General features: G+C 36.3%; 1 protein-coding gene across 5 annotated transcripts in view; it reads left to right on the top strand.

Moving 5' to 3' along the window:
- The window catches only part of INTS2 (integrator complex subunit 2), a 53,241-nt gene that overhangs the window by 13,559 nt on the left and 23,860 nt on the right, over positions 1 to 15,822 (top strand). For 4 of the 5 annotated variants that reach the window (XM_025851380.2, XM_025851379.2, XM_025851381.2 and 1 more), the window contains exons 9-15: positions 1,290 to 1,415; positions 5,122 to 5,193; positions 5,271 to 5,385; positions 7,959 to 8,027; positions 9,674 to 9,808; positions 10,946 to 11,122; positions 11,889 to 11,997. In XM_025851380.2, coding sequence (XP_025707165.1) covers positions 1,290 to 1,415; positions 5,122 to 5,193; positions 5,271 to 5,385; positions 7,959 to 8,027; positions 9,674 to 9,808; positions 10,946 to 11,122; positions 11,889 to 11,997 — 803 coding nt within the window. The remainder of the gene's footprint in view (positions 1 to 1,289; positions 1,416 to 5,121; positions 5,194 to 5,270; positions 5,386 to 7,958; positions 8,028 to 9,673; positions 9,809 to 10,945; positions 11,123 to 11,888; positions 11,998 to 15,822) is intronic. The other variant, XM_073879526.1, reaches the window with a different exon arrangement.

The raw sequence follows: 15,822 nt of genomic DNA, 5'->3' as shown, positions 1-15,822 counted from the left end.
TGCCGAGAGCCCTTCAAGCCACAAGACGCTCTGTGAATAGCAGACGCACCTCATTTCTTTTAAAGTTGTTGGGGACCAGTCACTGCCAATCTATTACTCAGCTGATGAACAGACAGGAAAGTGCAGAGTTGTACTGTTGCCTTGTCTCAGTGATAGATCCATGTGTCATTTGACAAAAATAATTGAAAGAAGAAATTGGCCAAGAAAGATGAATGTGTAGCAAAGAAACGATGGTACGGTGGTAACACTGGAAGTGGCATTTGAACCAAACATAAATGGAATAGCTGATCATGACAATGTCGATGCAGCTGCCATTTGAGAAACCCTAGATACATAGCAGAAGAACTTAGTGAAGGTGCCCTTGTCAACATGATTGAGGAAAGTCATTGTGAAAAAAAGGATGAAGCCCCAGAGGAGGTGATTCTGGCAAAAATCTTCACATGAAAGGAACTCTTAGATATTCCATGACTGAACATAACAAAGGATAAAATGTTGGAATTAGATCTGAACTTAGAAAGGGAGATGACAGTTCATCAAGGCGTGAGAAAGAGGTTCACTCCACATTATAAGATATACAATGAGAGGGGCGCCTGGGTGGCTCAGTCAGTTAGGTGGCTGCCTTCGGCTCAGGTCATGATCCCAGGGTCCTGGGATTGAGCCCCGCATCGGGCTCCCTGCTTAGCAGAAAGCCTGCTTCTCCCTTTCCCTCTGCCTGCCCCTCTGCCTACCTGTGCTCTCTGTCTTTCTGTCAAATAAATAAATAAAAAATATCTTAAAAAAAAAAAGATATACAATGAGAATAAAGCAAGGGCTTTTCAAACTATTCTTGATAAATTAAAAAAAAAAACCACTTTAATTCCCAGTGTTTGTAATATTTTCAACTATAGAGCACTATATAAATATTTGCTGTTTTTTTTTCACTTCCCTATGCCTTATGACTGACAGAGTTTTTGACGTTTTGGCAAATTTTAAAGGTCATGAACATTTAACTTTCCCCATTGGTTATTTCAATCAAGATGCATAGTTTCAGGTTGCATGGTTATTTTTATGGTCCCACACTACTGTGCCAAGTGAGGATTGCGTGTATTTGTGTCTGAGGAAAAGCCCTCATTGTAAGCTCAACAGTTCTGCTTTTAATGATTTAAGGTATTAAAGATTTTATAAATAGGAAGGTATCATTATAAAGCTCAGAATTTATATCTGAAAAGTTAAACTCTTGGGAAGTTCCTTTTTCTCCCTTCCTCTCTCAACTAACAAAAGTAAAGCCTAATAATATATCCCTTTTTTAGACCAACTGAAGAAGAAGCTGAGCAATTGCTGCAGTTGATGACAAGCCGTCCTCCTGCTACGCCAGCTGGAGTTCGCTTTGTTTCGCTTTCCTTTTGTATGCTGCTGGCCTTTTCTACACTTGTCAGGTACCTTTCTATATAGGTTGCTCTGTTTTCTGAGGGTCTGCTTTTGTTTATTGAAATGCACGTATAGCATTAATTGAGAGCTTACTAGAAAAATTGGTCTAGGAATGGTAGGTGGTATTATCTTTTAGTAAATGGCCTCAGTAGCATCTGCTGTATGCCAGTTGAAGGAGTCATTCTAGTTCTTCAAGATTTGGTAATGCGAGGAGCAGTCCCTATTCCCTTCCATCCTGTTGCCCTTCCCTCAAGGCGACTTCAACTTTCTTCAGTTCTTTTAGCTGATTCTTTTGGTTTTTATTTCCACATCTTTAAATAACATGTTCATATTTGCCATGGTTTTGATTTTTCGATTTTAGGAGTAATCGTTGATTTCCTACAATGAGAGATGAGGAATTAGTTGTCTCCTTCTTGTCTTCCCCCCAGAGTATCTACATATCCTTCCCATCTTCCCGTTGTCCCAGTACGGTTATATTGCAAGTTTGCTTTGACAAATATATAGTTGTTCAGATTGTCTCTCCTGGGGGCTCAGCCACGCAGTAGATGATAACTTTTCTTCTGCAAAACTTGTTTTTTGTCTTAATAATTATCCTGTGTTTTGTTTGTTTGGTTTTCATTTGCTCTTTATTCTATGTACTTACTTTGATGCAACTTCAAGCTCTGCCAGTCTGAACCTCCTCTCAAGATATTCAGGCTCCTTCTCTTTTTTTTTTTTTTAAGATTTTATTTATTTGACAGAGAGAGACACAGCAAGAGAGGGAACACAAGCAGGGGGAGTGGGAGAGGGAGAAGCAGGCTTCCCGCGGAGCAGGAAGCCCGATGGGGGGCTCGATCCCAGGACCCTGGGATCATGACCTGAGCCGAAGGCAGCCGCTCAACCGACTGAGCCACCCAGGGGCCCCTCCAAAACCATCTCTTACTTGGATATTGGACTTTCTGAAATGATTATCTTATTTTCTTACCCTTTCCTCTTTTCCTTATCTTTGTCTTGTTCTACTTTTTAAGAAACAGCTTACTTGAGAGACCATTTACATACCATACAATTTGCCCATTTTAAAATGTACAATTCAGTAGTTTTAAGTATATCTACAAAGTTGTACAACCATTACCACAATCTGATTTTAGAACATTTTTATCACTCTGAAAAGATACTGCTCATTCTACCTTCAAGGATTTGTTTTCAACTTCTAATCCTCTGTCACTTCTGATATCTAAGAGCTCTTTTTTGTTTTCTGGTTATTTCTTCTGTACGGTAGCTGTTGCTTCATGGTGGCATGATTTTTCTGATATTAATCATGATGATTGAAGTTTTATTAGTATTGTTGCTTTTCTCTAAGTTTTTTTTTTTTCCTGCTTTTTTTGGTCTCTATTTTTCAAGTTAGAAATTTTTTTTCAGGGCTTTGATCATTCTTGATTGTTTATATTTAAGAGTAGGAGGGGTGCCTGGGTGGCTCAGGCAGTTGAGGGTCCGGCTCTTGATTTCAGCTCAGGTCATGATCTCAGGGTTGTGAAATACAGCCTCACATCAGGCTTTGCGCTCAGCGGGGAGTCAGCTTGAGATTCTTTCCCCTGCGCCTCCCCCTCATTCCTGTGTGCTTTCTCTCTCTCAAATAAATAAATAAATCTTAAAAAAAAAAAAAGAGTAAGGAACTAAAAAGCAGATTGAATCTTTTAATGCATAGGTGGCTCTTTCGGAAACTCTTGGGCTTATCACATTCTTAGAGAAGACTTTTGTCTTGCCTGGGGAGTAAAGTCCTGAAAAGAAACCCATAAGCAAAGTTAAAAAGTGAGGGTTAAGGGCTAGGGATCTAAACCTGCAGTATAATCATTCACTTAATTCTACTTTTAGAATGGTGTCCCAGATATCCCTGGTTGATCCTCAGTTCAGAGACATCCTCTTTCACCATCTCCAGAGCACAAATCTCCAGTCTTCTCTCTGCTGGGGGATGGGGATTCATCTAATTGTGTCAAATGGAGGAGGTGATCTGGAGGTCTACTCCTATATAGACTGTTGATCTTTTTAATTTAGTCTGTTTTCACTCTCCCTCCCAGAAATGCCTGGAGCTGTCAGTTCCTGAGCTCTCTGGGGATGCTGTGGTATAAAGTGGATTAGCTTTTCCCTCATGTTAGTTTAGTATTCTGCTTTCTTGAGTCTGCTGAGTTAGTTACCACTCTTCAGAATGTGCTGTCGCTCCTAGTAGTTTGTGTTGTCCTCCCTCAGTATCATCTTATGCATTTATGCCTTTTGGGAAAATCCCTTTAATGTAGTTTGGAGTTTTAGGAGGGTGTGAAATTAGGTAATAGAATCAAGTGCTTTCCTTTCTCTTTACCTGAAGTAATTGCTAAACATTATCTTTAATCTTCATTACTTCTAGAAGGTGGGTATTTCTATCTGTATTTTTGGATAGGAGAGTTAAAGTTTAGAAGGATCATTTAAATTTTTTGTTTGAGATCTCATTACCAATAATTAATAGAGTTAGGATTCCTCCTGAGCTCTGCCATGCTCTAAAGGCTGTTATCTTTCTATTATGTAATGCTGTCTTTTATTAGTGGAATGGTTTAGCTATAGTTGAGAATGACCTTTTAAATTTTCTTAGCATGGGATAGCAGGCTTTTCAGTTACTTTTTGTTTTACCCATTTACACTGCAGTAAAGTAGAAGAAAATCAAAATTATTTTCACAAGTCAAAGTTGACTTGTACCTTTTAATGTAAGTCTTGGAATTCCTTTTAAAAACATTGTTAATCATTTTTTATGTCTCATGAACCCATAGATCTTTTTTCTTGTTCTTTGAATAGTGATCACTTACTTCTCTATAATTTTGAGTTCTGCTCAAAATGTTTCTGTAAGGGGCTCCCGGGTGGCTCAGTTGTTAAGCATCTGCCTTCGGCTCAGGTCATGATCCCAGGGTCCTGGGATCAAGCCCCGCATCAGGCTCCCTGCTCAGCGGGTGCTCAGCGGGAAGCCTGCTTCTCCCTCTCCCACTCCCCCTGCTTGGGTTCCCTCTCCCGCTGTGTCTCTCTGTCAAATAAATTAAAAAAAAAAAACTTAAAAAAATGTTTCTGTATATTAAATTTTATTTTCCTTGGGTGCCTGGGTGTCTCAGATGGTTAAGCCTCTGCCTTCAGCTCAGGTCATGATCCCAGAGTCCTGGGATTGAGTCCCACATCTGGCTCCCTTCTCAGCGGAGAGCCTGCTTCTCCTCTCCCTCTGCAACTCCCCCTGCTCATGCTCTCTCTCTCTATCTCTCTGTCTCAAATGAATAAAAAAAAAATTTTTTTTTTAATTTATTTTCCTTGGAACTGCTCTACTACTCAGTTTGTGACTTCTTGATGACTGCTTTAACTCTAGATTTTTTTCATATGAAATATTAACCGTTAATACAGTTGTTCTACCATTTTAATCCCAGAAGGTCTTTTCTAAAAAATGAGAGGAATTTCACTCCAACTTGCAGATGCAGTAATTAAGCCTTTGAGAGGGTTTTACTGTTCACATTCATAAAGAAAAGCAAAAGGCCCTTATTCTTCATCTCTGGAACTACTTCATATTTCATTGACAGTTAATGGCCACTTCAACAAGCAATTAATTTGAATTGATATTTCAAAATAGGAAGGAAAAAATAATTTCTGCTAAAAATAATTCCAGAATGTTTTCTCATTCTTATGCTAGTATACCTGGTTTAAGCCAGTGACTTTCTTGTATGTTTTATATAGTACACCTGAACAGGAGCAGCTAATGGTAGTGTGGCTAAGTTGGATGATAAAAGAAGAAGCATATTTTGAAAGGTAAGATGACTTAATTTGTTGCAGTTAGTGTTTCTTATCCTCTTTGGAAATTCATATTTTCTTTTTTGTTTCAACAGTACTTCTGGTGTCTCTGCTTCTTTTGGGGAGATGTTGTTATTGGTTGCTATGTACTTTCATAGCAACCAACTTAGTGCTATCATTGACTTGGTCTGTTCCACTTTGGGGATGAAGGTAATTTTCTTTTATCTTCTTTCTAAGGAAGGTAGTTCTAAGCTGGGTGTTTTTTTTTTGTAGTGTATAGTACATTTTGTTTCCATTTTGAAGTAATTTTAGTTTAACAGTTTAAAATTTTGTCAGGAGCTCTTAGAAAAAATATATATTATGAAAACATTTATTTACAAGAATAAAAGATGTTCAATATAGAAAGTTGTGAAAACCCAAAATATAGAAAGCTTGGATAACACAAAAGAAAGGAAGAATATTATTTCATTGTTCATTGTTCCAGATATCAAGTATACTACTGTTAACATTCTTGTGTCTGTTCTTCCTTTACACTGGTATATATATTTTGTATATATTTAAAGAACTTAACTAATATATGATGACATTTCCTCAGTAAATGTTCTTTAAAGATTTTTATTTATTTGGAGAAAGAGAGCAAGAGAGAGAGAGAGCACGAGCAGGGTGAGGGGCAGAGGGAGAAGCAGACTCAGCACGGAGCAGGGAGCCTGATTAAATGTTCTAATACAATATAATTCTCATTGATTGTATCGTAGTCCATCTTATGCACCAATCATGACTTTCTTAATGGATCCTTTCTTATTTGCTATGTAAATTTTCTAGTTTTTGAATGGTGCTTAGATGGTTATCCTTATTTACATAAATATATACAGAGGCACTCACATATGTTTATCTTTAAACAGGTTTTTTTTTTTTTTTTTTTTTTTAAGTAATCTCTACACCCAACGTAGGCCTTGAACTCAGGACCCCGAGATCAAGAGTTGCATGCTCTACCGACTGAGCCAGGCGGGCGCTTCCTTTAAACAGTTTTTGGATTAGCTCCCTAGGAAAAAGTTCTAGAAGGCAGTTACTAAGTAAAAAAAAAATATAATAATATTAAGGTGTTTAATGAGTATTGCCATATACCTTTAAGAAAGATTATACCAGTTTAACTGTTCTCATCAGTGAATGAGAGTGCCAGTTAACTGGACTCTCACCATCACTGGGCATTACCATTCTTTTTAATCTTTACAATTTTGATTGATGAAAGATGATCTCACTTATTTTGCATTTCATCCATTACTAGTGAAACTGTAGTTTTAATTATTATTCTTTTTTAGTTATAGTTTATAGTGGGGTTTTTTTGGTAGTTTTCAAAATCTGTTTTGGCTGTTTTTTTTTTTTTAAGATTTTTTATTTATTTATTTGAGAGAGAGAGAGCATGAGCAGGGGGAGGAGCAGAGGGAGAGGGAGAAGTAGACTCCCTGCTGAGCAGGGAGCCCACTGTGGGGCTTGATCCCAGATCATATTTCATTGATTTCAAGACACACATTTTATCCAATATTGAAATGGGGCTTTATTTTATAGTTGACTTATAATGTAATATGGTTGTATTCCCTCCCCCTGATTTTTTTTCTTGAAAAGTTACTATTTTTTTTTAAGATTTTATTTATTTATTTGAGAGAGAGAGTATGAGCAAGAGAGCATAAATGGGGGGAGCAGCAGACTTCCCACTGAGCAGGGAGCCTGATACTGGGCTCGATCTCAGGACCCTGACTGAGATCATGACCTGAGCCGAAGGCAGCCGCTTAACCAACCGAGCCACCGAGGCGCCTCTTGAAATGTTACTATTAAATCAGCATATATTATAGTCCTTAGTGTCTTTAAAAGTGAGAAGTATACAAATGTTGCAGTTGATTCCTCTGAGTCTTTTTGGCTATGTGGAAATTATTTTTATGTGTATTTAGTATTTCCTTTATGGTTCCTACTTTGCTGTTACACTTAGAAATGTTTATTTTAAAAAAAAAAAGTGGTACCTGGCTGGCTCAGTTGGTAGAGCATATGACTCTGGATCTCGGGGTGGTGAGTTTGAGCCCCATGTTGGACATAGAGATTACTTTTTTTTTTAAGATTTTATTTATTTATTTGACAGAGAGAGACACAGCGAGAGAGGGAACACAAGCAGGGGGAGTGGGAGAGGGAGAAGCAGGCTTCCCACGGAGCAGGGAGCCCGATGCAGGGCTGGATCCCAGGACTCTGGGATCATGACCTGAGCCGAAGGCGGACGCTTAACGACTGAGCCACCCAGGCGCCCCTAGAGATTACTTTAAAAAAAAATTTTTTTTAAATGAAAAAATGTTTTTCTTCAGGTTTAAAGAAACAGTTACCTATATTTTCCTCCAATGTTTTTGTGGCTTCGTGTTTCACATTTAAATCTTCAGTACGCTTAGAGTTCATTTTGGATATAGTATCATGTGTGCAGGTATATATATATATCTGTATGTATATATTTGTTTATTTATTTATTCCCCAGAAAGGTAGCTATTTCACCTTCATTTATTGAATAATCCACTTCTTCCCACTGACTTGAAAGGCTGATAGTAATATTTACTAAGTACTTTTGTATGTTGGTTCACTGTCTGAGCAAAAGCACACTTAAATGTTGGGTTTGAGAAGCTACTTTTGAAATAGAGTATTTGAACATTAATGTTACATATCACAGTCCTGTTAGATAATACATTTATCAGAGAAAAATGTGCTTCATATATTTTTACATGCTGTTAGAATTTTTTTGGTTGTTTTAGATTGTAATTAAGCCAAGCTCCTTGAGCAGGATGAAGACTATCTTCACACAGGAAATTTTTACTGAGCAGGTACTTCTTTTCACGTTATTCTTAGGTATTTCTTTAACTTTCTTTTACAACATTCTTTGGGGGAAAACTTGTATATCTCAGTTTAAGAGAATACTATGGTCTTTTTCTATTCCTTTTTAGTTTCCAGTGATGGTTTCTTTAATCTTTATTTTTTATTAAATATTATTTTATTTTAAAGATTTTATTTACTTATCTGAGGAAGAGAGAGAGAGTGCCCAAGTAGAAGGAGAGGGACAAGGAGACTCCTCACTGAGCAGGGAGCCTGATGCGGGGGGCCGATCCCAGGACCCCGAGATCATGACCTGAGCCCAAGGCAGACGTTTAACTGACTGAGCCACCCAGGCGCCCCAGTTTTTTAATCTTTAATATATCTGTAAAGAATAATCCCATGTACTTACTACATACAAACGCATGTTTTAAATTTATATATTTTGGAGATGTTAAATAAATGCTTAAGAATATGGTCTTCAGTACTGATGGTAGGGATCTCACATGGGGTGATCATTTGGGTTTGTCAGGAGAAAAATAAAATTGAGACCTGTTAAAACTTTTAGGCTGTAACATTCATTTCTAACTAAATTATAAGCTACAGTCTAAATTTTTTATTCTTTAAAAAAGTTTTTTTAAGTAGGCTGGGCATGAAGCCTAACCAGGGGCTTGAACTCATGACCCTGAGATCAAGACCTGAGCTGAGATCAAGAGTTGGATGCTTAACCGACTGAGCCACCTAGGCACGCCTAAATTCTGTATTCTTGTATTTACATGTTCTTATTTGGCCCCAGCACTTCTGTCCATAGGTAAACCTAAGGATATTTTATTTTTTCAGCCAAAGAGACAATTCTGAAATTTAAGATTAATTCCCAGATTAATTTGTCAATTTAAACTTCAGATTAAAAAAACAATTATTTCTGAAAAAATGACATATTTGAAAATGCTCATGGATGCATAATTGTTGCTTCTTTTAGGATAATATTCTCATCCCTTTACCACGCTCTCCTTTCTCCCCTCAATATACATACACTCCCACAAAACAGACACAAATAGTACATAGGAGACTTGTAAGTTATTTTTTATGTTTTTATTTGAACTCACTGGACAACTTTGGGGAGGGTCTTTGAAAACCATTAGAAGTCTATGCATGACACAATGAGAATCACAATAAAAATTCTCTATCACATAGAGAATTTATGTCACATATAAAGATTTGATACTTTATAATTCACATATGTTTTTCAAACATATTTTTCAGTTTTTTTCCCCTCACAGAAACCTTTTGAGGCAGATAAGACTGTATTGTCCCATTTTGTAAATGTGAAAATAGGCCCAGAAGATAAAGTGACTTATCTAAAATCACTGAGTCCAGATTTTATGATTCCAAATTTTATATTTTTTTACCTTACTACATTACTGTCAACATATCTATGTTTAAAAAACAAATTTAAAAAATTAGAGTGTTTTACAAATCCCTAAATGTATGCTGCCTTATCATCTAGAAAAAATTAAATCATGTAATAATTAGTTTTTCTCATTCATTCCTAAGGACTACATTTGTATTAAGTATTGACACTACCTGCTAATCCTCTTTCTTTCAGAATAATTTTATATTTGGTTCTATCATATGTATTCATACTATTTTTCCCTTTTAGGTTGTCACAGCTCATGCTGTTCGGGTCCCTGTCACCAGCAACCTGAGTGCCAACATTACTGGATTTTTGCCTATTCATTGTATTTACCAGCTTCTCAGGAGTCGTTCCTTTACCAAGCACAAAGTGTCAATAAAAGTATGATCTTACATTTATATTTCAAGCTACAACCCAAGTTTGTTTTTTTTTCTAGTTCTGTTTCAGTTTATAGGCTTCTACTATGGATTTTGTGTATGAAATATGTCTAATTACTAATCATTGATATATAGTAACTAGGACTATAATTAATTTCAGATTTTTTTAAACAATATAACTCTTAAGTTATTGACAAAATGTACAGTATTACTAATCCATTTAAAATTTCAGTAATATCATGGGGCTATTTCATTAAAACTTGGTAAGAAATTGCCATTTTCTATACTTTGGTTTTGTTCACCAAACTGAGAAAGTTGCTTGTCAGCCATGACCAGTATTTGTACTTTTGTCACAAGGACAGCTAACACTTATATACATATTTTGACATATTTTCCATTAGTTATAGTTGGCTATATCAAACAGTTAAAAGGCCTTCTAAAGAGAAAGATAAGTCCTGGAAGGTAGAGAGATATGAGCCTTTTCTAGAGGCTCTTCTATTTATAAAGAACAATGAACAATATATGCATTGATATATCACCTTTAACAATCCTTGTTTTCATGATTTAGTGAAGTTATTTTCCAGGTAGATTGTATCTTCTACTTCTTTATGTTTTTAGTAAGTGAAATAGATAAGAGTTCAGAGTCTGAATGCACACCCAATGTATCCACATATCCTCTATCCATGTATAGTTAAGTGATGGTCTCCCATAAGAGGTTGCTAAGGCCACTTTCTTAATCTATCTGAGGATTTGCTGTGAAGAACTATCCCTCTCCCTCAATTCCTCTGTGCTGTGGGGTCTTCTACAACACAGATGGTACTCTAAATAGAGATACAGTAGGGACTTAAAATATTTTTCCCTACCCCTTAAAAACTAAGAGATTAAAAACCCAAAGTCCAAATTCAAAACCCAAATTCATCATTATAGATTTATCTTCCACTGGACAATAGTCTTGATTAGGATATAAAAGTAATCATATATTTTTAGATCAAAGACAGTTGTGAAACAGGGTAATGTATTTGTAGCGGCTAGAAGTTAATAGTTTCACTGATTCATAAATTATGTAAATTTTATGTTTTTACTAAATTTCACTTTTTCTTACTGCCATAATTGACTTAGTGCCTATAACTGTCTTTTTTAGGACTGGATTTATAGACAGCTGTGTGAGACCTCTACTCCACTTCATCCTCAATTGCTTCCTCTGATTGATGTGTACATAAATTCCATACTTACTCCTGCATCTAAATCTAATCCAGAAGCCACAAATCAACCAGTCACAGAACAGGAGATTCTCAGTATTTTCCAAGGAGTCATTGGGGTAAAATAGTAGTTCCTGTACATTTATTAGCTGATTTTTATTTTATTCTTCTGACTTGTTCCATATTTTTTCTTTGATTATTAGAGGGCTTCTAGGTGGTTCTGAATCTGAAATGGGATTACATTTCTTCAGATCACTTACGAAATTTACAAGTATGGTATTAGTTCCAAGTAGTTTGCTGAAGAGGCACTTTCTGAGGAATTCTTTAAAAGAGCTCCATTTTAAAGTCTAAAGAGTGCCCCGGAGAGTGTGTGCTTAACAAAGGATTATGTGACATTTCAACACGGTCAACAGAGCTTTGTTTAGCTTCTTGAGAATCTAAGGTATACTTAGATTCAAATGGGAAATTTGAAGAAAATCTTTCTCTCTCCACCTTTTAAGAAGGAAAAAATGGTTGTATTTTTCACAAATGTATTCAAATGTACACTGTTTTTTTTAGGAGTTATTTTCTTCATTCCAGGTAATACTTGAGACTCCTGTAAACCTTTTTCAGAAGCAGCCTGATGGAATTGCTGTTAAGGAACAGCTGAAGTCTTTTTTTTAATCATAAGGACTGTTAAGCATGTTGCCTTTGATCTCCCATGCCATCTCAAATTTAAACTTCAAGTTGTCTCTTTGAGTTTAATGCAAACATGGCAGTGTTTCTCCCATTTTATCTGAGCTTGGGAACAGTGACACTGAATAGTCTAATTTAAGTGCATTTACCATCAAGAAAGCACTCATGAAATTTAACAGTATTTTAAAGTATTTATAATATTACTTCCAGGGTGATAACATCCGCCTTAATCAACGGTTCAGTATCACAGCACAGCTTTTGGTGCTTTATTATATACTGTCTTATGAGGAAGCTCTCCTAGCAAACACAAAGACTTTAGGTAAGTTGTACATATACATGGGGGAGTGTTTCTAGTGATAGTTCATTTTATTTGTTTACATTTTGTTACTTTCCAAGCTGTCATGTGAGAAAATAAGGTCAGATATTCTAACAAGCTCCAGTATCATTCTGTAATCTTTGTAGTCTAGGCATTATATACTCTGTTGTGTAAATACATATATGTGTGGGCACATAACCACCCCTTGAGGCTCTCAGCCCTTTTCTTAGTAGGCTAAATTAATAACTGAATTGTCTGTATTTTAATAATTTTAGGGACCTTACTAAGTGCTGATAAATTAAGAGATAAACCTGAAGGAAGTATAACTGAAAATTGTTTTGCTTGATTTCATTCTTTGCCCTGCCTCCCTTCCATTAGGTAAAGAATGACAATCTAGTCAAAAACAGTAGAAAAAAATAACAGAGTTTCATTTTGACATTAAAATTATCATTGAACTGGGCTTTCAAACACAGCTACTTTCTATAATATCAGAAGGTCATGGGCGCCTGGGTGGCTCAGTTGTTAAGCGTCTGCCTTCGGCTCAGGTCATGATCCCAGGGTCCTGGGATTGAGCCCCGCGTCGGGCTCCCTGCTTGAGGGGAAGCCTGCTTCTCCCTCTCCCACTCCCCCTGCTTGTGTTCCCTCTCTCTCTGTGTCTCTCTCTCTCTGTCAAATAAATAAAATCTTTTAAAAATAATAAAAATAAAATGTAATATCAGAAGATCAGATTTAACATAGAAGATATCAGTATAAAGCAGTGTGTTTTTCTATATTTGGAAAAGAAAACTCACTTGTCTTTTAGGCTTGCTAAATGCATGTAGTTCCGTATTTGAACAAAAACGTCATTAGAAAGCTGTAGGCACTGAGTATGTACATGCAGGAAAAATTCTTCAAAGGGTTGTTATTTTGCCACAGCTGAGTTATTTTACTTCTTGAAAGCTATAAATCAGAAGTTACTTTTCAGTGTTTGGCAGATCAGTTTCTTTTATTGATCTGAAGTATTATGTTTTAAATATACTGTGAATTTCTCAGCTGCTTTCTTTTCTGACTATAATTGTTAGAGTTATACAGATGATATCTCATAACTATAATTATAGTCTTTGTCGTATTAGCCAAAAGATGGGCTAATAATAAGCATTAGATAATAGTCTCTCACTTTTATCCTCTTGTAATGAATTCTGTTAAAGAATATGACACAGATAGTGGAAGAATAAATTACAAGGAGGTGTTCTGGGGAAGAATTCAGACCATGAATACTGTAGCAGGGACCAAGATACACCCTTATTTTTTTACATACCTGAATATCTAGCAAAATTTGTTTTTTAACACAGGAAAGTACAAAGAGTAGTATAGCCAACCCTTGTGTCTATACCATGAGGAAATAACAAGGACTCAGAGTTTTTTAGGGCTGGAAGAGTCTTTAAAGATTATGTTTTCCAGTCCCCAATGACATGCTTAGTTCAACCCAGTGTTCCTGGTTGCTGCTGTCCTTTTTATTTTTTTTTATTTTTTATTTTTTAAGATTTTATTTATTTATTTGAGAGAGCGAGAGAGAGAGCGCATGAGCAGGCAGAGGGGCAGAGGCAGAGGCAGAGGGAGAAGCAGACTCCCCGCTGAGCAGGGAGCCTGCTGTGGGGACTTGATCCCAGGACCCTGAGGCCATGACCTGAGCAGAAGGCAGACCCTTAACTGACTGAGCCACCTGGATGCCCCTCCTGTGAAGCTGCTGTTCTTTATGTAACAGTCTGATGGATCTCAAGTGGGAAAGTTAAAGATTTTAGGTTAGGAGTACAACTCAGCCTAGATCGAATCTTGGGAAAAGAACTGAGGGGTTAGAGGAAGTAGTTAGTAGGTTTTTGTAAGATTCTAGGCGAAAGGAGGTGGTGGTTTGGACTGGTAGCAGGGTATATGCGTTTTGAAGGTAGAGTTGAGAGGTTTGCTAATGGACTCATGAGGTTTGAGAGACATGAGCCAAGGTTGATGTGGAGGCTTTTGGCCTGAGCCTAAGGACAGAATGGCTGTCAACTAAAATAAAAGAGCCTGGGGAAGGAGCAGACTTGTGGGGGATCAGGAGCTCAGTTTTAGACATGTTAAGTTTGAGATGTCTGAAAGACTTTCAAGTGGCAATGTTAAAGCGACAGTTATATATATCTATATACATATATACACTGTTATATACATATATATACTGGCCTGGAATTCAGGGGAGATACCTGGACTGAAACTTTGAGATTCTTTAGTATATAATAGTATATATATATATATATATTTAAAATCACGACATTAATTTGGATCACCAAGGACGGGCGTTTGGGAGAATCAGGAGAATATGATGTTTGGATGCCAAGGGAAGAAGAATGTTTCGGAGGATACAGTGATCACCTATGTCAAATGATGTTGCTAGATCAGTTAAGGTTAGGACAGGCTTAGCTGATGACTGCATATTGCTTGCTGGAGGTCATTTGACCTTTACAGTTTTACTAGTAAAGTGGTAGGAGAAAGCTCGATTGTAGTGAATTGAAAAAATTAGAGGAGATATACTGAAGACAATGAGTAGAGACAGCTCTTTGGAGGAGTTGTAAAGAAAGGAAAGCAATGAATGTGGTAATCTGAGAGGGAAATGAGGTCAGGAGAGGGCTTTTTTTTTTTTTAAGTGAAATAGCTGAGAGAATATGTGTTGTTGGGAGTAACTTACTGGAGAGGTAAGGTTGGTAATGCTTAAGGGAGACTCCCTGAACTGATGTCCTTGGGAGGCAATGGGATGTAGAAGACAAATGGAGAGATTGGCCTTCCCTTGGAGAATTTTTTCCCCTGGTTGAGGAGACCTTTTCCTAGTCTAGTTTCTCATCCCCAAGGAGAATAAATGACTGCAGAATATGTCACAACATGAGAGAACTTTGCTCTTTCACAGTCAAAAAAGGTGATTATTCTGCCTCACATTTGTTCTTATATGTGAAATTGTGTTGTAGTTTCGGTACATTGTTAACTATTCTGTGGTTTTGGCCTTAGAATAAAAATTATTAGCAGCCACCAGGTAGCTGTAGATGCTCACATATGGAATTCTAAAATTTGAGTTAGAGCCAAGTATTAGAATGTCATAGTCATTTAAAAAAAAAAGTGTGTATTTGTTTACATATATGTATTTTCATATGCACATATATTTTTGGTTTAAAAATATTTATATTTATTTATATTTATATTATGTCAATTTTAGTTAAATATTATATTGATCCAAAAGAATATGTATAAGAAATAGAGTACTATAATAAATTCTAGTGTACTAATACCAATTAAAATGTGAGCATTACCATTATATTTCCAGTGTTTAGACTTAAAACGTGTTGCCTGTTTATTACATCTGAAGATTTTATTATTAGGTATAACAGTTTATTTTTAGATAGTTTTGAAGATAAAGACAGTAGTAATTAATATTGAACATATGAGTAAACTATTTATCTGTTCCTAAAGGAGCCAATGGATTCTAAATGCAATCTCATTCTGAAATAGCTGAAAGTACTACTTGCTTAACTCTTTCCCTCAAGCTTAACTTCATTTAAAAACAGTTTGGCCTTTTTTTTCTGCTTTTGTCTGTTACATGTAAAATTTCCTAAATTTCCTTCTTGGTCACCTGTAGATGACACATCCCATGGTACTTGGGAAACTGTAATGTTCTCTGGCTTTAAATTCCTTGAGCTTGAAATTTTTCTTTGCACTTTACAGTTAATTATTTTCTTTCCAGAAGAAAGTTAACTCCGTCTGCCTCTTTCAAAATGCAGTAACTTTTAAGTAAACATTGACCAATGTTATTTTTTGGCAGCTTCAAGTTTC

The sequence above is a fragment of the Callorhinus ursinus genome, unplaced genomic scaffold, assembly GCF_003265705.2.
Source record: "Callorhinus ursinus isolate GAN/ISIS: 27379988/994484 unplaced genomic scaffold, GSC_fseal_2.0 scaffold34, whole genome shotgun sequence".
Classification (NCBI taxonomy): domain Eukaryota; kingdom Metazoa; phylum Chordata; class Mammalia; order Carnivora; family Otariidae; genus Callorhinus; species Callorhinus ursinus.
Note: the sequence above shows the minus strand (reverse complement) of the source record. Positions and strands in the feature narration are given on the sequence as shown.